The following is a 22,500-nucleotide window of genomic DNA, read 5'->3' as shown; positions in this document are numbered from 1 at the left end:
ATAAAACAGAGACAGACAGAAAGCTGGAGAAATAAGAGTCACCACAGAGTCCTCTTACAGACCTTCATCCTTAAGATCAGGCCAGCAAGACTCCAGATCACTGAAGACTAATGTAGGCCCAAGTGTTAATCAGACTGTAAAGGTGGCTCTGAGAATTACTGACGTGATTAGTCTCGCGTGCGTCTCGACGCCGCCGGTTGCGTGTCTGCGTCCAACAGCCTTAGCTGGCTGGGTAACATGTGCCTGCCCTAAATTACAGAGGTAGGATGACATCAGCAGCAGTATTTGTGGATGGCCCACACTGTCCAGAGAACGAGCTACTACAGCTTACACTCTGCTAGCAAGCAGCCAGAATCCCAGCGTTTCTGTTTTATATGCCAGGGTAGGTGTCACCTCACCACACTAACCAATTTATGCAACACAGGGCCTGTGGAAATATTACACACACACACACACACACACACACACACACACACACACACACACACACACACACACACAGAGAGAGAGTTGGGCCAGCCCATTTTACACTCTCATCCTACAAACTGCCTCCAGACTGCAGAAATAGCACACTCCTACCACAGACATCTCGCTCTCAGTTCAGTTCATTGGTGCTTTATTGGTATGGCATATATTCACATTTGTGTTGCCAAAGCTTTAACATGTTAAACAAAAGATATATCAGACAGCAATACTATTAATACAAATAATAATAAGAATATAACTGCAACAATTATATTATTAATAGAGGTCTGTCCCTGCGTGTGTGTTTAGTGTGAGTTAGTGTAGTATTATTAATGGAGGTCTGTCCCTGCGTGTGTGTGTGTGGTGTTAGTGTAGTATTATTAATGGAGGTCTGTCTCTGCGTGTGTGTGTGGTGTTAGTGTGTGTTAGTGTAGTATTATTAATGGAGGTCTGTCCCTGCGTGTGTGTGTGTGGTGTTAGTGTGTGTTAGTGTAGTATTATTAATGGAGGTCTGTCCCTGCGTGTGTGTGTGTGGTGTTAGTGTGTGTTAGTGTAGTATTATTAATGGAGGTCTGTCTCTGCGTGTGTGTGTGTGGTGTTAGTGTTGTTTTATGGTGTATAAAGACCTGTGTGCTTTTCTGTCAGTGTCTGTCAGTACTGCTCAATCAGAGTCCAGGGTCTGTCAGTACTGCTGCAGCAGGCCCAGGGTCTGTCAGTACTGCTCCAGCAGGCCCAGGGTCTGTCAGTACTGCTCCAGCAGGTCCAGGGTTTGTCAGTACTGCTCCAGGGTCCAGGACTGTCAGTACTGCTCCAGCAGGCCCAGGGTCTGTCAGTACTGCTCCAGCAGGTCCAGGGTCTATCAGTACTGCTCCAGCAGGTCCAGGGTTTGTCAGTACTGCTCCAGGGTCCAGGACTGTCAGTACTGCTCCAGCAGGTCCAGGGTCTGTCAGTACTGCTCCAGCAGGCCCAGGGTCTGTCAGTACTGCTCCAGCAGGCCCAGGGTCTGTCAGTACTGCTCCAGCAGGTCCAGGGTCTGTCAGTACTGCTCCAGCAGGTCCAGGGTTTGTCAGTACTGCTCCAGGGTCCAGGACTGTCAGTACTGCTCCAGCAGGTCCAGGGTCTGTCAGTACTGCTCCAGCAGGCCCAGGGTCTGTCAGTACTGCTCCAGCAGGCCCAGGGTCTGTCAGTACTGCTCCAGCAGGCCCAGGGTTTGTCAGTACTGCTCCAGCAGGTCCAGGGTCTGTCAGTACTGCTCCAGCAGGTCCAGGGTTTGTCAGTACTGCTCCAGGGTCCAGGACTGTCAGTACTGGTCCAGCAGGTCCAGAGAGAAAGTGTGTTCGTTGGCCAGTGTTTATTCCCCCCTGCTTCCCGTGTATGATGTCATGCGTTTCACCCCTTACACTAGTTTCTATAATTCTGTAAAATAAACCTTAGTGCCACATGGACTCAAAAGCCCTTTTAAAGTCTATAAAGCATGCAGATATTTAGCTTTTATTATCAGTATTATCAGTTAGTGTGTGTGGTGCAGTAATTTGGAGGAAGTCCACTTTGACTTCTGCTCAGGACTCTGTGTTTAGTAAGGAAGGTTAGAAATCTGGAATTCAAAATGCTACACATGAACTTCCCCAGATTCCTGTTCACATGGACGCCTCTGTGATGGTTAGGGTCAGATTTATCTTTAAAGACCCTGGGTCCAGATTTCAGGAAAGAAACCTCCACTCAGACCCAGTTAGAACAGCCAAACAAAACCTAGAGCTTAAACATTTCATCATCCAGGAGGCCTGCGTACTGTCTTTGATGTTAGTTTGTTAATGTTCTCCCCAAGTTCCTACTCAGTAATTGAAAAGTCTGATGGGATTTGATCATCTTTAACAGCCAATTCCAGCTCCTCCAGTGTTTTTGTTTATATTATGTTGTTATAGATTTGCGTTTGACTTTCTGGAAAGGTTTGGAAATGTCCAAATGTCCCCAATCTGTATTGCCAGTTCTTCATGCCCTCTTTTTTAAGGTTATTCCAGTTGTCCCAAAACGGGTTAGTTTTGAAGGACTCCTCAGTTAGTGCCAGTTGGGAGTGTGTTGTGGCTTTCTGGTTCTGAGTGCATGTTTATGATACAGTAGAGAAGGTATATGTTGGTGTTTGGATCTCTGTGCTTTTCAGTTGATCATTTTCTAAGTTCCTTATGTATTAAGTGACATTCTTGGTGACATATAGGTTTGGATTTGGATGCAGTCAAGTTTTAACTTTGTTTTGCTGATGTGTTTTCAAAGATCATATTTGTTTACTGCCAGATTGGCTCCAGGATTTTGGCAGTACCTCTCTCTCACTCACTCTCCTTTAGGTTTCTAGTCTACCAGCAAATCTCTCAACTGTTCACACACACACACACACACACACACACACACACGCGCTCCAGATGATATTATATCATAGATTCTACATCTCTGTTCGCCTCTTTGTACACACACTCATATGCACTCTGTAAATATAAACAGCTGACAGAGCACACAAGGATCACCTTTCACTGCAACAGTCTCGTTTTGTCAGATAGAGGGAACACGACAGAACGAGAGAACAAGAGCTTTATATGAAATAACAGCTTCTTCGATCTGTCCATCACGTCTCATTAATAGTTGATCCGATTCATTTTTGTATTTTGAACTAATCAGTGGAACTACTACGGCACTGACACATCATTAACAAAACTAACCGGTCTGTGTTGTTACGGCACTGACATTAACAAAACTAACCGGTCTGTGTTGTTACGGCACTGACATTAACAAAACTAACCGGTCTGTGTTGTTACGGCACTGACATTAACAAAACTAACAGGTCTGTGCTGTTACGGCACTCACATTAACAAAACTAACCGGTCTGTGTTGTTACGGCACTGACATTAACAAAACTAGCCGGTCTGTGTTGTTACGGCACTGACATTAACAAAACTAACAGGTCTGTGCTGTTACGGCACTCACATTAACAAAACTAACCGGTCTGTGTTGTTACGGCACTGACATTAACAAAACAACAGCCACAGCATAGAGTGGAGGTGAATCTTTACCTACAGAGCCTGGGGGGAGGTGGAGAGAGAGAGAGAGAGGGGGGGGGGAGAGAGAGAGAGAGGGATAGAGAGGTAGAGAGAGAGAGAGAGAGGGAGGGATAGAGAGGTAGAGAGAGAGAGGGGGGGAGAGACAGAGAGAGAGAGAGGGATAGAGAGGTAGAGAGAGAGGTAGAGAGAGTGAGAGGGATAGAGAGGTAGAGAGAGAGGGATGGAGAGGTAGAGAGAGACAGAGAGGGGTGGGCTCGATACTCCGGAAGCCAGAGAGGGGATGTGCCAAAAGTGTCATCCAAGGGCGGGTCCGGAGAATCCTGGGACCGCCCCCTCCTCTCCGTAAAGAAAACGCCAGAAGGCCAAGTGTAAAAAGAGAGAGAAAAAGACAGAGCGACCATAAGGCCTAACATAACCAGGGAAACAGTTATGGTGATGCACACCGCCCTGCTGAAGTTGTCTGAACTTCCTCTTAACTTCCCGTCCACCAGGCTAATCTGAGTCTGGGCCTAAATCAAGGACAGGCGTACGTCCATGCGCAGGAGTGTGAGCGAGGGCGCGTGTGTGCGCGCATATGGCTCTCAGGAGATTGTGTGAAGGCCACAATAAGCTGGGTTTGGCTGGAGGGCCCCTAAAAATACCTCCTGACGCCGGAGCGGAGCGAGACGGAGCCTGAGATGCATTAGTCATGCTGTCCCGGTGCGGAATGTAGGCTGGCCTGACGTTTGGGGGCCACAGTGTTACCAACCACGAGAAAGTTCTAACTGTCCTTGATTACAACAGAAAAACTTTACAGTGAGACCGAAATCGGGTCGGGGAAATGTTACAGATTTAGACCCCACACACACACACACACACACACACACACACACACACACGCACGGGATGTCTTTTTAAAGGCATTGTCAGTACATGCAGAAACAATGCTCAGTTGTTCTGGTTTGAGAGGATGTGGAAGCAGTAATTACAGGAGGTAGTTGAGGCACCAATCCCAGCAAGGTCTAATCCCAGCCAGGTCTAATTTTATCATGGACTAATCCCGGCCAGGTCTAATCCCAGCCAGGTCTAATTTTATCATGGACTAATCCCAGCAAGGTCTAATCCCAGCCAGGTCTAATCTCATCATGGACTAATCCCAGCAAGGTCTAATCCCAGCCAGGTCTAATTTTATCATGGACTAATCCCAGCAAGGTCTAATCCCAGCCAATTCTAATCCCATTTTGGATTAATCCCAGCAAGGTCTTATCCTACCTGAGTGTTGTTCAGTTTGGGTGAACAGTCACTCCACAACTTTGCTTGGTGGAGCTCAGGCACAAAACACACGACACAGTCCCATGCAACAGCTGTGTCTCACAGTCTGTGTCTACAGAGCAAGACTAGCCCAGGTCCCACTACTCTTCAAAATAAAAGGCAATCAAGTTATCAGAAATAAAATTAGAGATCTTCTTTGGAATGGAACATTAATCACTGCTCTTTGATTTTAAAAGTGGTCCTCCTCGATAAAGAGGGTTTCCTCTACTGCAAATGGATATCCAACATTCAACCCCTTTTTCTACAAAAAAAGAAAAATTATATTTTATTTTACTTTAAAATCTCTTGGCTTGACACAGACACAGTGAAACTCAGCTTCAACTGGCAAAAAGCCCTAGGAGGTCCACAAACTGACCAGAAAGAAAAATCAGCTCACCCAATCACCCACACACACCCACCCACACACACACACACACACACAATCCTATCAAACAGATCGCAACACACATGGACATCAGCACACCTCACTTCTATGGGGTAATATCTCCTGGAGAGCATTACAGTGTTTCTGCAATCTACACTTCAGGCCTTATTTGGATGATGTTTTTGCAGCAGGGTCATTCGATACAGTCATAAAGCATCTGGGATTAAATTAAGAATCGGGGGTGATGATGTCCTTCATATCTGCTCACAAGACCTGTCAGCACACTGGCGCACTCCCCGAAGATCAATCAGATTACATAACACTGCAGAGCGAGAGAGAAGAAGAGAGAGAGAGAGAGAGAGAGAGAACGAGAGAGAGATTGTCTGAGAACAAGGGAGGAGAAGTAGCAGTGAACCGGGAGTCTTGGACAGCACGCGGACTGGCCTCCTGCGGAGGGGAGGTGGGTGGAGCGAACAGGATAGACTGACGATTTAAACCAGGACGGAGGTGAGTTAGAGAGGTGCGGCTCTCCACACGCGCCTCCTCACAGGAGGACGAACGGGTGTTTAGGACGCTGTGTGACTCACTGAACTATAAAAGCGAATAAAAACCTGGGTGCGGTTTGAGCCGGCTGTGAGGAGTCTGTGGACAGGTAACATTAGGAACTTTAGTTCTAGAGAAGTACATTTATTTTGGACATCAAACATATCTTGGCCCATCGACTGCTCACGGGGAGGTGGAAAGTTACCCCACCAAACTTTCCCTTTAAGTGATACCAAAATGAGCCACGGTCCAGTTGGTAGTGCTCATATAGGAACCTGTGCCATACTGGAGCCACAGTTCGGTACCCAACACTACCCGTGTGGAAGCAGGCAACCTCACAAGAGCTGACATGCCCCACATAGCAAGCTAGTGGGATGAGAGGGTGTGAAACAACTATTGTTTGAAAGTAGTGTGTGTGTGTGTGTGTGTAAGGTACAGGGGGATACACACTATAAACACAATAAAACACAATGATGTGCAACACAATAAGACAAACTATAAGCACACTGTATAACAATAATGCACTATATAAGTAGAACATATATATATGTAAACAACACTTTAAATCACAATAGCACTATACAAAAATATTATACAATTGGATACGCCATGCACAACGTGTGACATGGGTTTAATTCCTATTCATAAAGTTACAGCGGCGATAAGTGTCGGTATGTAGGTGTTTGGTATAGTGTTTGGTGTGTAGGTGTTTGTATAGTGTTGAGACTTAATTGAAAGGGACTCCAGATCAGGTACTGTATCAGTGCGCTCACAGTCATTCCCAGAGATGATCAATTTCATTTTGCCCTCATCGAGTTGCAGGAAATTATGAGTCATGCAGGACTTGATGTATTTTAGACAGTTAAAATCAAATCTCTGGAACCCCAGGGTCAGTGTCTAGGGACAGATGTAACTGTGTGTCGTCTGCATACTGGTGGAATGAGATATTATATTTACGGACAACTGAGCCCAGTGGAAGCATAACGAGATTACAAAATGCCGGTCCCACAATCAAGCCCTGAGGCACACCACAGGGTAGCACATGACATTTAGATCTGCTCTCACCGAGTGGGATGTGGTACTCACGACTGGTCAGATATGACTGGGACCAGTTCAGAGCAATACCAGTTAGGCCAACCCGGTCTCTTAGACAATGTAGCAGTACACAGTGGTATATTGTGTCAAATGCAACACTGATACCAAGAAAAACCAGTATAAACAGGTGCAGTTGTTTGGCTCAGATGGTTCAGGAGTTTGGTAGGTGTGGTTTCTGTGCTGTGAAGTGCTCTAAATACGTTTAATCAGAGTGTTGCCAGTTCAAGCCCCACTACCACCAAGTGGCCCCTGAACAAGGCCCTTAACCCTCAAATGCTCAAGTATGCAGACATAATTGTAAGTTAGGTCTGCGTGTCAAGTTCAATTTGGTCTGCGTGTCGAGTTCATTTTGGTGTGTGTTGAGTTTGGCAGATTTTAATAATTTCAAAGTGAACAATGATCTTAGTCAGTCTCATCTTTGTTCTGATTCCCACAGTCTCTCCAACATTAATTAACGTTAACAAGGCTGAATTTTCCCGTGGAGCTCACGAAGTGTTGCACCTCTGGGTGTTAGAGACACTCTGGTATTTATATGTTCATTTAGTCTTAAAGTAAAGCGTTCTATCAGGTTATCAAGTCATGGCTTTGATAAGAGGATGTGAGCTAAAGCTTTGGAATGTGTCTGTAGCTTTGGAACAGTTTTCTTGGTAGTTTTAAAACTGACAAGCACAGAAAACACAGTAGCGGTCCGAGTGTCCTACATGAAGTGTGTGTGACAGTTGGGTCTCTGCTCCAAACTCGGGAAGCGCCTGATTAAGAGATGATTCAGGACAATGGAGTTAAAATAACTGCAGTGAACAAATACTGAAATGAGAGTGAGAGGCTTAGTGAGACCTGGGAGGGAGGGAGGGAGAGAGAGAGAGAGAGAGATATTAGACCAAGCTGCCCAATTTCAGCCCTGGTTGCTGTACAGTGAACAGGAGCCCATCAGTACCAAGTCAATAGCAGTAACGAATCAAACAGACAACAGTGTGTTTAAGACATAAAACAGATGATAAAACACACCTTCTCTTATCAGCACCACATACTGTGTGTGTGTGTGTGTGTGTCCCCATCCTACCACATACTGTGTGTGTGTGTGTGTGTGTGTGTGTGTGTCCATCCTACCATACGGTGTGTGTGTGTGTGTCCATCCTACCACATACGGTGTGTGTGTGTGTGTGTCCATCCTACAACATACGGGGGGTGTGTGTGTGTGTGTGTGTCCATCCTACCACATACGGGGTGTGTGTGTGTGTGTGTGTGTGTGTGTGTGTGTGTGTGTGTGTGTGTGTCCATCCTACCACATACGGTGTGTGTGGTGTGCGTGTGTCCATCCTACCACATACGGTGTTTGTGGTGTGCGTGTGTCCATCCTACCACATACGGGCTGATCCATCAGTCAGTGTTTTATTGACCAGCCCTCTGTCCGCTACACACTGACCTTCCCAACTTCAAACACCAGGAGGGGACAGGAGCTCACTGGACCCGGCCCAGTACAGAACCGTTCACCCCTGTGCCTCCATTCTGTGTCTGTCTGCATCCGTCTCTCACACACTCATACAGACACACACTGGCCACTTTATTAGTTGTACCTCTTCAACTGCTCATTAACGGAAGTACCTAATCAGCCAATCACATGGCAGTTTCTCAATACATTTAGGCATGTAAATTACCTCATTGATGCCAGAGGTCAGACGAGAATGGCCAGACTGGTTTAAGCTAATAGAAAGGCCACAGTAACCCAGATAACCACTCGATACAACCGAGGTACGCAGAAGAGCATCTCTGAACACACGACTTGAAGCAGACGGACTACAGCAGCAGCAGATCACACCGGGTGGCTCGCCTGTCAGCTGAGAACAGACAACTGAAGCTACAGTTCACACAGGCTCAAAAATATTAGACAAGAGGAGCCTGGAAAAACGTCGCCTGGGCTGAGGAGTCTTGATTCCTGCTGTGACATTTGAATGGTTGGGTCAGAATGTGGTAGAAACAACGTGAAAAACTGGCTCCATCCTGCCTTGTATCGGTGAATCTGGCTGCTGCTTTGGGCCCCTGAATACCAACTGAGTATTGTTTAAACACCACAGCCTAGCTGAGTATTGTTTAAACACCACAGCCTAGCTGAGTATTGTTTAAACACCACAGCCTAGCTGAGTATTGTTTAAACACCACAGCCTAGCTGAGTATTGTTTAAACACCACAGCCTAGCTGAGTATTGTTTAAACACCACAGCCTAGCTGAGTATTGTTTAAACACCACAGCCTAGCTGAGTATTTCTGCTGACCGTGTCCTTCCCTTTATGACCAGTGTTCCCATCTTCTGATGGATACTTCTAACAGGATATCCCGATAAGCTCAAGTCGTCTCAAACTGGTCTGATGAACATGACAACGAGCTGAGTGAACTCAAACGACCTCCACAGTCACCAGATCTCGGTCCGGTACAGCACCTTTGGAATGCGGCGGAACGGGAGATTCCCACCACAGATCTGCAGCAGCTGGGTGGTGTAGCCACGTCAGTACGGACCAGGATCTCCGAGGAACGTTTCCGGCACCTTGTTGAATCAATACCACGAACAATGGCACCAACAGCAGTACCCTGTACTACAAGTGCTTTGTTTGCCTGGAAACCTTGTGTACTACAGTGATTATTACTACCTTAATATCAGTCTAATTTCAGCCTCTTTCTATCCATCGTCTTTTGTCTTTCAAGAAAGAAGAACCAGGCTGTGAGGAAGGCCTCCGACAGACCCCAGGAATGACATCGTCCTCTCAGTGGAGAGGCGCACAGTTCTGGGAACAGCAAGAATCCTGCACCACGCCTTCACACCCCGAGGCCTCTCTTAGATGGCAGGAAGAAAATATGACCACCCACCAGAAGGGTGAGACAGGAATCTTTTTATACATTTATAATGGAGTTGCAAAATATAGTTACAACATATATGGATGAACCATGCTCATGGGGCATCATGCTAACTGTCAACACAAGCTTTTTGTGTTGGACGCTGGCAACATTTGACCAAACGCTTGTTGTTTTATCCCAGTTTGTTGATCATTTGTCACTTTAGAGGACCGGAGCTAACCGTTTATGAAACTGCTCTTTGTGAAAAGGCCGTTGAGGACAAACCTGCGGGCTGACCCTCACCGTCCAGCCCAGCCGGGCTCACCCTCCTCTGGAAACCTCGGGAGCCACCAGCAGCGCTAACTTGACAAGCTGACCAATGGCAGACAAGGCCGGCCAGGACGAGCCAAGCGGCAGAACGCCGGACGGGCAGCTAATCAACACCGGAGCCGCGCAAAAAGAAGAGGATCTGGTGGTAACCAGCACCGCAGGGTAGCGGGACCGTGGAGCTCGTCCCGTACGCCGTTACGCGTCAGGCCTACCAAGAGAGCGACGAGGAGGCAGGACCGATCAGGGTTGCCCGGGCAACAGCGCAGCCCCTAAAGCTGGAGACGTTGGTGCAGGGATCGGAGTTTGGGAGACCAGGGTCTCACCCCGTGTCCGGAGCAGCTCCCGCACCGCACGGCTTAGTGCTGCCGGGACCCATCTGACTGAGGTGGTGAGGTCATACCTGGAGCGGGACAGTGTGAACCTCGTGAGGTCCATCCGTGGCACTGGGGTTGACATGAGAGAGACGCTATATAAGTGTAATTATTTTCATTACTGCTTTTCTGTACCGCGGCGCCCTTTGTGAAGAATCTCCAACAAAAACCTGGCCAGGTCATTAACTTCCCATTTGTAGTTTGGCCAAAACGCCCCATTTCTAATTTATCATTTCTAATACGGAACATTTCAGAATGAAGAGACAGCGATCTTCCTGGAAAGGGCTGTCTCTGTGTGTGTGTGTGTGTGCGCGCAGACACATCTGTCAGGATCTAAAGGTCATCTTCAAAGCTCGACAAACTTCAAAGAATCAAACACAGTTTTCACGCCTGCTCTGAGTAACGGAGTCTGCTGAGACAGGTTTCTCTAAACACACACCTGCTTGGCTGGACTCTCACACACACACATACACACAAGAGAAGTAGGCCTATCTGGTTAGTCTGATGCTTAATGCTTTGAATTACTCATTCAGACATTTTCTGAGTACAAATTTGACTTGCACGCTGCATTTTATGCTCCGTGCAATATCTGGTAATAAAACGGTAGCATTTCTGATGTAGCCGTTGTAGCCTGGATACACTTCCCAAGTGTGTGAGGGCTCATCATTCCTGGCAGATGCAGAGGCACAATTTTCCCTCTTGTTCTGCAAATCTCCAGATTTTCCGCGCAGACCCCAAACGACCTCATTATTTCACAGTAACGGCCAAGGCTCTTCATAGCTTTCCAGACATGCCTCGTTATTCCGCGATTTAGGAATGAACAGGCGCGGATTACTATGCTGCTGTTATTCTGGACCATTTCTCGTCAGGTGACCATACAGTGGTTCCGCAAGCCTGCTGGATGCTGTCTGTGTTTTTAACGTGGAAAGAATTCCATCACGCACCGGGTACTTCAAGCGGTTCCCTTGTCTCGGCACAGCAGTGCGCCCGCTGTCAGTGAAGCCGACTTATCGTTTAATTAAAAAAAGAATGGAGGCTATTAAAAATAAATCAATCACTGCAAGAGATAGAGACAACTGGAATTGTCTCATCACACACACACCCCATCATTACATCCTCCAAAACCTCCGAATACAGGCTGACACAATTCACACTCACCTTGCCCAGTATATGGCTACACATGCGCGCACACACATTCACACACAGTAACAGATCAAAATGGGAGAATCTCGCACATCTTATTACATAATCTCTAACATAGCATCACTTCGTGAGCGTGTGTGCGATAATGACAGCCACCCACTGGTCTTTCTGAAATGGAGTAGCAGTAACCGTGTATAATTCGTCATCACCACCAAACAGATAAGACGAGGGGGAGGGGGTGTGGGTGTGGCTAGCTGGTGTGATTGGCATGCAGGATCAGTTTACCCAGAATACCGTGAGCAACACCTCAGATGGGAAGATGGAGGTTGAGAGTGCAACTCAATAATCTTGACACACACATTTTGAGCAGAGCACAGCTACCAGACACACACACACACACACACACACACACACACACACACACACACACACCCTCTCCGAGCAGAGGAAAGCTCCAGGACAGACACCTCCCCACACACACACACACACACACACACACACACACACAATAAAAACCCACAAACACAGCAAGAATGCCATTTCAACTGGACGAAAAAAGGGAGTCTCTCTCAGCATCAGGTCAACTCAGGTCAAAGCAAAACCCTTCTGATCATTCTGACATAAAAATGCTCCAGTTTACTGACTGAGATGTCTTCACACTCCCACCATCACTGTGTGTGTGTGTGTGTGTGTGTGTGTGTGTGTGTGTGTGTGGTCTCTGAGTGACTACTCACACTGCAGAGGTTGAACTACTGCAGTGCTGCTTGTAGAGCACAGACAGAGAGAGAGACAGAGAGAGAGAGAGAGAGAGAGAGAGACAGAGAGACAGACAGACACAGAGAGAGAGACAGAGACAGAGAGACAGACAGAGACACAGAGAGACAGAGATAAAATTCTCTCAAGTTTTATGACTATTTAATGTTTATGACTATTTAATCATTTTGTTCATCACTTTGGCAACATTTGAGAATGAATTTGAGAAAGAAAGAGATAGACAGAGTGGGGAAAGATGAAGGAAGCATGAGAGAGAAAGAAGCACTACATCAGTTCCACTTCCTGTATGACGTTATGTGAAGCTACACGTGACTGTGGTGGCAATCTTCTGTGATGGTGCTTTCCTGAGCTAAGCTAACACTGGCTCACAGGCAAGTACACACACACACACACACACACACACACACACACACACACACACACACACACACTCACACACACGCACGTACGCGTGTACACACACACACACACGCGCGCGCAGGTACGCGCGTACACACACACGCAGGCGCGCACACGCATGCTCGCGCACACACACAGGCACGCGCACACACACACACACACACACACACAGGTACACGCATACACTCTCACACAGGTATGCGCCTATGCACACGCGCACACAGACACACACTCACACACGCACGCATGTACACTCACTCGCACGCGGACTCACTCACACATTCACACTCACTCACACATGTACACCCAAAAATACATGGAGTGAGTGAGGGGCTTGAAGTAAGGAGTCAGAGTGGTAGAATAGTACAGTGAGAGAGAGAGAGGGAGAGAGAGAGAGAGAGAGGGAGAGAGGGAGAGAGAGAGACAGAGAGGGAGAGACAGAGAAAGAGAGAGAGAGACAGAGAGAGAGAGAGAGAGAGAGAGGGAGAGAGAGAGAGAGAGAGAGACAGAGAAAGAGAGAGAGAGAGACAGAGAAAGAGAGAGAGAGACAGAGAGAGAGAGAGAGAGAGGGAGAGAGAGACAGAGAGAGAGAGAGGGAGAGAGAGAGAGAGAGAGGGAGAGAGAGAGACAGAGAAAGAGAGAGAGAGAGAGAGAGAGAGAGAGCCCGCAAGTGTGCTTTTAGCAGTTATAGGTCAGAGTGGCGCTCCAGATCACTGAGACTGCTGTTAGCCCCCCCCTCTCTCTCTCTCTCTCTCTCTCTCTTTCTCTGTCTCTCCCTCTCTGTCTCTCTCTCTCCCTCTCCCTTAATTCTAAAGTAAATCAGAGATCCACTACAGTGGACCTTCTCTGACTTCATTAAGTGGACGATGCTGTGACCTCCCCTGTCACAGTGGCGGACCAAGCAGGACCCTGCGGGCAGGGCAGGACCCTGTTACTGCTGCCACACTAAACACACAACGAGGCTGCTCCTCCCGGCCTCGGTACCGAGAGCAGTGGTAGGTACTGTGGCGCTTTCCTCCTCTGGGGTCTGTTGGCTCTCCTGTCCTCTACTCATTTATATAATGGAAGGTTCTTATCAAACTTTAATGTGGTGAGGAGCACTGGACCAGCAGAGAGAGAGAGAGAAACATGCTTTCAGCCCTCACTGCACTGAAACGTAGACGCCGCCTCACTGCACTGAAACGTAGACGCCGCCTCACTGCACTGAAACGTAGACGCCGCCTCACTGCACTGAAAGATAGACGCCGCCTCACTGCACTGAAACGTAGACGCCGCCTCACTGCACTGAAACGTAGACGCCGCCTCACTGCACTGAAACGTAGACGCCGCCTCACTGCACTGAAACGTAGACGCCCCCCTCAATGCACTGTAACGTAAACACCGCCTCACTGCACTGAAACATAGACGCCGCCTCACTGCACTGAAACGTAGACGCCGCCTCACTGCACCGAAACGTAGACGCCCCCCTCAATGCACTGAAACGTAGACGCCGCCTCACTGTACTGAAACGTAGACGCCGCCTCACTGCACTGAAAGATAGACGCCGCCTCACTGCACTGAAACATAGACGCCCCCCTCAATGCACTGTAACGTAAACGCCGCCTCACTGCACTGAAACATAGACGCCGCCTCACTGCACTGTAACGTAAACGCCCCACTCAATACACTAACATAGACCGCCTCACTACACTGTAATGTAGACACCCCCTCAATACACTGTAACGTAGATGCCACCCTCAATGCACTGTACCACAGACGCCCCCCTCAATGCACTGTAATGTAGACGCCCCCCTCAATACACTGTAACGTAGATGCCCCCTCAATGCACTGTAACGTTCTGTAACCTAGACGCCCCCTACTACACTGTAACGTAGACCACCCCCTCACTACACTGTAACGTAGACCGCCCCCTCACTACACTGAAACGTAGACACCGCCTCACTACACTGTAACTTAGATGCCCCCTCACTACACTGTAGCGTTCTGTAATGTAGACACCCCACTCAATGCACTGTAGCATAGACTGCCTCAATACACTAATGTAGACGCCCCCTCAATGCACTGTAATGTAGACGCCCCCCTCAATGCACTGTAACGTAGATGCCCCCTCAATGCACTGTAACGTTCTGTAACGTAGACGCCCCCCACTACACTGTAACGTAGACGCCCCCTCACTACACTGTAACGTACACCACCCCCTCACTACACTGTAACATAGACCCCCTCACTACAATGTAACGTAGATGCCCCTCACTACACTGTAACATAGATGCCCTCACTACACTGTAGCGTAGACGCCCTCACTACACTGTAGCGTAGACGCCCTCACTACACTGTAGCGTAGACGCCCTCCTCACTACACTGTAACGTACACCACCCCCTCACTACACTGTAACGTAGACCGACTCACTACACTGTAACGTAGACGCCCCTTCTCTACACTGTAACGTAGACGCCCCTTCTCTACACTGTAACGTAGACGCCCCCCTCACTACAACGTAACGTAGACCGCCTCACTACACTGTTCGGATCCAGTAGTGTAAAGCTATTCTTCATTTCCTCTAGCGAATCAGAGAAGAGTTTAGTGTTCCCAGTCTGTCCAGTCAGGCAGCCGAACCCGAGCGTGTGCTTTTACACACCTGCTCTAATACGGGTCGGTAGCAGCAGAACCGCCCCTAGGTGTGCTATGGCTACGTTACACACACACACACACACACACACACACAGAGCCTTTTCAATCCCCCGTGCTGGAATATCGAAGGCACACGTGTTATTTTTGATCATGACTCATCTCTGAGCAGGCGTCCTCACGCAGCGAACACTCCGCGCGGTTTCCGTGCGTCGCGTGCGCGGACGGACAGCGTGGGCAGGTCCCACTGCACGCGGACACACGCAACACCCGCCTCGTTACAATGCAGAGCACTACAGCGACATCAGTTACAGCTGCCACGCTGGATTACGACCGAGACGTTTTAATGGAGCTACCAGGCGATGCAATCATACATTTACTGTCTTCATCCTCCACATTCGAATAACCCACTGTTAACATTTAAGGACCATTAACTACACTCAGCCACACAGAGCTCTTATTTTGTTGTTGTTAGCCTAATTTACCCTTTCGAGCGGTTTTAAGGGCAGGTTTGTAAAGGTTTTTAATGGTTATCTTTGCGAATGCTTCACCAAGGTGCTTGGTCCGGTGTTTGTGCCCTGCGCGAATCACATATCGATCCGCACCGAGATTCTGCGTTAGGCGTAATGGTGCAGGAGTACTCGCAGGAGGGGTGGCGAGGGGAGACGGGCGGAGAGACAGCCGGGGAGACAGGCAGAGAGACAGCCCCACAATCCCAAACTTCACACGCCCGATCGACATCAAAGCTCCGGCGGGCGCGGATGACGAGTCTCGTTATTGTGCAGCAAAGATCCGTGTGCACGGGGTTTGGCTCGAACGCCGCGCACACCAGCAGATAGTTTGCACGGAGCCCGCTGAACACTCTTCGCCCTCACCCAGGGACGCGCTCGCACTACGGCATTAACGCGAGCGCGTCCGGTGGACTCTCGCGCCCCGGTGTCTGCGGCAGTACCGAATATTCCGCTTCAGTGCGGACTGCTGCAACGCAACGCGACGTGCTCCGCACGCGGCTCAACTCAAACGGTGGCAGCGGTGCAAAAACACCGCAGCCGTTAACGGGTTTGGGAGACGGTGGATGCGCCGCTTAATAAAAACCCCGCGACCGACAGTCCGCGTCCTCGCACAGCGCAGCTCGCTCTCCGTTACGCGAGCGCACCGCCGGCGCGGTCTGCGGCGGCGAAGCCGTGCACGGCGCGCGTACTCACGGTGCGTAAGAACTGGATTTCGTCCTCGCCTTCTCCGCCTTCCGCCATGGTGAGCCGCGCGGGTCGGACCGCAGCACGGAGAGTTGTGGAGGCGACGACCGGTCGCGCGCTGTGGCGGCGGAACGGCCGTCCCCTGTCGCGTCCTCATTGGACGGTCGTCACGTTGAGGGGGAGGAGACGCGCAGGGGCGCCGCGTGCCCGACGCGCGACGCCCTCTGGCGGCCGTCTCGTGGTGCGCTGCGGCTCGGCCGCCGCAGGTTTTGCGCGCGGCGGCGGGCGCCGTTTTGCGCAGCCTGGTGCCCGTTTGCACGAGCGGCCGTGTCCAGAAGCGCCGTGCACGGCCCTGCGGTGCAGCCATGTGTCACTTCTCTACGCCCGTGCAGCGCGACGTGTAGCAGAGGAAGCGCCCCCGTAGCAGCACATCTCAGACCAAAATCTGAACGTTGGTGCAGCCGGACGCGCGTGCGTGCGCGCGTGCGGTGATGCATGTAGAAGCGGAGGCAACATTACCATGGAGGGTAAGAGTTTGTTACCCATCACAAGTGTGATTAAAGATGCCTGAAATAACTGCACTGGGGATGGGGTGCGCTTTGGACCATTTCAGAAATCTGGGACGATCTCCACACTCTTACTTTAAATGAGCCAAAAACAGGAACAACTGTCTTGCACTTTAATCACTGACAGCGTACAAGCAGACAAGTTTTTACAAATCATTGTCAAAATTAAAAATACAGTAGGAAAGAAATGAAATCATAAAACTATCATCAAGTAAAATGTTAAACCAGTCCTTGTTAAAGTCCCACCGAGTTAAATTTAATAAAACCATCAAATGGTAAAACATTCAGAAAAATCATTTAGCACTGACCTCTTAGGCATTGGTGATAAGTGAATTAGCAAAGATTAGTAGACATAAGACTTCTGATCAATAAAACTTTCATTAAGAATAAAAATTACAGATTTAGTGTTCAGTTTAACTTGAAGCAGAATCTGAAGTTGAAAAACAAACTAAATTTCCACAGTGTGTCTGACGCATTCTCATCATAATAATAATTGTAAATGTAGTTTGGTACTTGTATGGTGTAAACAGGTGAGAGAGAGAAGCTGCTATCCCTAGAGAAAGAGAGAGAGAGAGAGAGAGAGAGAGGCAGAGAAGCTGCTATCCCTAGAGAGAGAGAGAGAGAGAGAGACTGCTATCCCTAGAGAAAGAGAGAGAGAGAGGCAGAGAAGCTGCTATCCCTAGAGAGAGAGAGAGAGAGAGAGAGAGAGAGAGAGAGACTGCTATCCCTAGAGAGAGAGAGAGAGAGAGCGCGAGAGAGAGAGAGGCAGAGAAGCTGCTATCCCTAGAGAGAGAGAGAGAGAGAGAGAGAGAGAGAGAGAGAGAGACTGCTATCCCTAAAGAAAGAGAGAGAGAGAGGCAGAGAAGCTGCTATCCCTAGATAGAGAGAGAGAGACTGCTATCCCTAGAGAGAGAGAGAGGCAGAGAAGCTGCTATCCCTAGATAGAGAGAGAGAGACTGCTATCCCTAGAGAGAGAGAGACTGCTATCCCTAAAGAGAGAGAGAGAGACTGCTATCCCTAGAGAGAGAGAGCGCGCGCGCGCGCGAGAGAGAGAGAGAGACTGCTATCCCTAGAGAAAGAGAGAGGCAGAGAAGCTGCTATCCCTAGAGAGATAGAGAGAGAGAGAGACTGCTATCCCTAGAGAGAGAGAGAGAGAGAGAGACTGCTATCCCTAGAGAGAGAGAGAGAGACTGCTATCCCTAGAGAGAGAGAGAGACTGCTATCCCTAGAGAGAGAGAGCGCGCGAGAGAGAGAGAGAGAGAGAGAGAGAGAGAGAGAGAGACTGCTATCCCTAGAGAAAGAGAGAGGCAGAGAAGCTGCTATCCCTAGAGAGAGATAGAGAGAGAGAGAGAGACTGCTATCCCTAGAGAGAGAGAGAGAGAGAGAGACTGCTATCCCTAGAGAGAGAGAGAGAGACTGCTATCCCTAGAGAGAGAGAGAGAGACTGCTATCCCTAGAGAGACTGAGAGAGAGAGACTGCTATCCCTAGAGAGAGAGAGAGAGAGAGAGAGAGGCAGAGAAACTGCTATCCCTAGAGAAAGAGAGAGAGAGAGAGACTGCTATCCCTAGAGAGAGAGAGAGAGGCAGAGAAGCTGCTATCCCTAGATAGAGAGAGAGAGAGAGAGAGAGACTGCTATCCCTAGAGAGAGAGAGAGAGAGAGAGAGACTGCTATCCCTAGAGAGAGAGAGAGGCAGAGAAGCTGCTATCCCTAGAGAGAGAGAGAGCGAGAGAGAGAGAGAGAGAGAGAGAGACTATCCCTAGAGAACACGTCGTCTTGGATTAAAACCACTTCACTGTTTGTTTGTTTGGGCTCTGTGGTTCTGGTTCAGACTGTGTCGTAGGCCAGGTTGGGACCCAGCCATCTCTCCGCCTCTCTCACAGGGATGTTCTTCCTTTTGGCATAGTCCTCCACCTGGCCAGGGCAAATCGCTGCGTTAAAACACACCTGCGTGTGTGTGTGTGAGAAACAGCGGGCATGAGACGTGAAGGAGAAATCCTGTCACTGATACGACTGAGAACCGTTTCCCCTGCTGTGCGAGCTCTCCTCTACCTTAAAGTCATTTAAATACTTCTACAAACACCGCAAAAACACCTTGGGCACGCTGGCGTGAGGCAGGCTGCAGAAGACCCAGTTTACCCACTAAACTGTGCCAAGGAGACATCTGAACCGGTAAAAGTGAGGAACTCGGCCCACTTTCAGCTCAGGTGCAAATTTACCAGACCTTCATCAGGCAAAGGTTTTTTATAGGCGATTATATTTAAGTAGGTGAAGAACTTTGTAAAGTTTTTATCTTTTATTGTATCAGGTTCCCTTGTTTTATATTATTTCTTGAATTCTTTAAATGATCATTTCAGAACTTTGTAACCAGTGTAAATAAGTACTGCATGTCACGTTTGTCGCGGCGGGGTCGTGTTTAAGGCGGATACCTGCTCCTGGCTGATCTTGCCCACAGCGAAGTATCTGGACCTGGGGTTGGAGAAGTAGAGACCCGACACAGCTGCTGCTGGGGTCATAGCCAGGGACTCGGTCAGGTTGATGCCTTGAAGCAGAGCAAACACACACACACACACACACCAGCGCTCAGGGCCACGTGCACACGGCGGGCCGACAGACTCCAGTCTGTCTTTGGGTGCGCGACACAACGTTTAGGTTAGAAACAAGCACACGAGTAGCTTTATTTCTGATAAAAGGCATGGGGGTGTTGACATAAACCGGTGTACCATGGGACACCGGTCAGAACATTAACCTGGTGAACACACACAGCAAGTCAGACTGGCAGCAAGCACAAAAATACACTACGCGTCAGCCGGAGACGACTTCCTGTGTGGAGGGACGGCAGTTCAAGGCACAGCCTGATGGGAGGTTTCATCCAGAAAGGACAATATTCTACTTACACTACTAATAAGAGGTCAGGGCTGCACAGGTCTGCCTGGCTCTGGCGTTTGCAAGGTCTTACCGGTTTTCTGCTGTATCCCAGCGAGGTGCCACATGGTGCGTTTTTCCGTGTGGTCCGGCTGGCTGGGGTAGCCGGCGGCCGGCCGGATGCCGGTGTAACGGAGCCGGTGCAGGTCTCGGACCTCCAGCTCTTCCTCCATGCTGTAGCCCCAAAGCTCCTTCCTTACACGAGCATGGAGCTCTTCTGCAAAGGCCTAGGAGCAGGAAACAGACGCGACGTCAGCCGCCCGCACGCACTCACTCGCACGCACTCCCACGCTCTCGCGCACGCCCGTACACACGCACACGCATGCGCACGCACTCCCACACACACGCCCGTACACACGCACGCACGCACTCACTCACACACGCATGCGCACGCACTCACACGCACTCCCACACACGCACACGCACGCACGCACTCACTCACACACGCATGCGCACGCACACACACGCGCACGCACGCACTCCCACACACACACGCCCGTACACACGCACGCACGCACTCACTCACACACGCATGCGCACGCACTCACACGCACTCCCACACACACACGCACGCACACGCCCGTACACACGCACGCACGCACTCCCACACACACACACACGCACGCGCACGCACTCCCACACACACACGCCCGTACACACGCACTCACTCACACACGCATGCGCACGCACACACACGCACACGCACGCACTCCCACACACACACGCCCGTACACACGCACGCACGCACTCACTCACACACGCATGCGCACGCACACACACGCACACGCACGCACTCCCACACACACACGCCCGTACACACGCACGCACGCACTCACTCACACACGCATGCGCACGCACTCACACGCACTCCCACACACACATGCACGCACACGCCCGTACACACGCACGCACGCACTCCCACACACACACACACACGCACGCATGCGCACGCACTCCCACACACACACGCCCGTACACACGCACTCACTCACACATGCGCACGCACTCGCACGCACTCACACGCACGTACACACGCATGCACTCCCACACGCACACGCCCGTACACACGCACGCACGCACTCACTCACACACGCATGCACTCACACGCACGCACACACCCGTACACACGCACGCACGCGCACACTCACTCGCACGCACTCCCACACGCACACGCCCGTACACACACACCCACTCACACACACACACACCCACTCACACACACCCACTCACACCCTGTCGTACCTCAGCCAGTCTGTCGGCGAGGGCCTTCACCATGATGCTGCCATAATCGTCAGCCTGCCGCTCAAAGTCCGCGCAGAGCTCCTCTGCCCCGAAAACGGCCAGGGCGAACAGCCCCACGTAGTCCCGCACGCCACTGCCCACGGGTGCCACAAAGTCTGCCAGACACAGGTACGGCTCCGGGCTGGTGGAGTCCTTCTCCGCCTGCAGCGGGCGATAAAACAGGCCGCCAACTTCAGATCAAACAGAAAAACGCAGGCTAACTCTCAGTGGTATTACAATAAAATTCAAGGGAACAGTACAGTTAATCCTAGAATTAAACCTACAGAGTTAATCCTAGAACTCATCCCAAAATTAATCCTAGAACTCACCCCACAGTTAATCCTAGAACTCATCCCAAAATTAATCCTAGAACTCATCCCACAGTTAATCCTAGAATTAAACCTACAGTTAATCCTAGAATTCATCCCAAAATTAATCCTAGAACTCATCCCACAGTTAATCCTAGAACTCACCCCACAGTTAATCCTAGAATTAAACCTACGGTTAATCCTAGAACTCATCCCACAATTAATCCTAGAACTCATCCCACAGTTAATCCTAGAACTCATCCCACAGTTAATCCTAGAACTCATCCCACAGTTAATCCTAGAACTCATCCCACAGTTAATCCTAGAACTCATCCCACAGTTAATCCTAGAACTCATCCTACAGTTAATCCTAGAACTCATCCCACAGTTAATCCTAGAACTCATCCTACAGTTAATCCTAGAACTCATCCCACAGTTAATCCTAGAACTCATCCTACAGTTAATCCTAGAACTCATCCCACAGTTAATCCTAGAACTCATCCCACAGTTAATCCTAGAACTCATCCTACAGTTAATCCTAGAACTCATCCTTTCTTGTTCACGTTTAATAAAACACATAATTAATCTTATTGTATGGTCTCTATGTATAACGTGAAAGGATTTTTACAAGCATTTAATCTTCAGGTCACGTGTCTCTACCAGATAACTTGGATCACCTGCTGCCGTAGACCGTAGAAAGTCGCGATGGGATTGGACGAGGTGGGCGTGACGTCTTCGGCGTATATTAGAATGTCATCCCCTTGGCTCTGAGCGGGCCAGAAGCCCAACAAGCCTCTGGCCTGTAGACCCCCCGTATCAATCATCCTGTTTAATAGGACCTGAGCGTCATCGTACACACGCTTGGCCTCCACCCCTACACACGCACGCGCGCACACACACCCACGTATGTACACACACAAGATACAATA

At 49.5% G+C, this 22,500-nt stretch overlaps 2 protein-coding genes across 5 annotated transcripts in view; both read right to left on the bottom strand.

Moving 5' to 3' along the window:
* Window positions 1-16,564, bottom strand: part of ryr2a (ryanodine receptor 2a (cardiac)) — a 196,894-nt gene extending 180,330 nt beyond the window's left edge. For all 4 annotated transcript variants that reach the window (XM_035533858.1, XM_035533860.1, XM_035533859.1 and 1 more), the window contains exon 1: window positions 16,502-16,564. In XM_035533858.1, the coding sequence (XP_035389751.1) occupies window positions 16,502-16,549 (48 nt within the window). In that variant the 5' untranslated portion in view covers window positions 16,550-16,564. The remainder of the gene's footprint in view (window positions 1-16,501) is intronic.
* Window positions 16,565-18,775: 2,211 nt separating this feature from the next.
* Window positions 18,776-22,500, bottom strand: part of mtr (5-methyltetrahydrofolate-homocysteine methyltransferase) — a 19,344-nt gene continuing 15,619 nt past the window's right edge. Inside the window, exons 29-33 of the mRNA XM_035533869.1 lie at window positions 22,249-22,445; window positions 21,225-21,425; window positions 20,017-20,209; window positions 19,487-19,599; window positions 18,776-18,971 (exon numbers count right to left, since the gene is read on the bottom strand). Coding sequence (XP_035389762.1) covers window positions 18,885-18,971; window positions 19,487-19,599; window positions 20,017-20,209; window positions 21,225-21,425; window positions 22,249-22,445 — 791 coding nt within the window. The 3' untranslated portion in view covers window positions 18,776-18,884. The remainder of the gene's footprint in view (window positions 18,972-19,486; window positions 19,600-20,016; window positions 20,210-21,224; window positions 21,426-22,248; window positions 22,446-22,500) is intronic.

This window comes from Electrophorus electricus, chromosome 14 (assembly GCF_013358815.1).
Source record: "Electrophorus electricus isolate fEleEle1 chromosome 14, fEleEle1.pri, whole genome shotgun sequence".
Taxonomy (NCBI): Eukaryota; Metazoa; Chordata; class Actinopteri; order Gymnotiformes; family Gymnotidae; genus Electrophorus; species Electrophorus electricus.
Note: the sequence above shows the minus strand (reverse complement) of the source record. Positions and strands in the feature narration are given on the sequence as shown.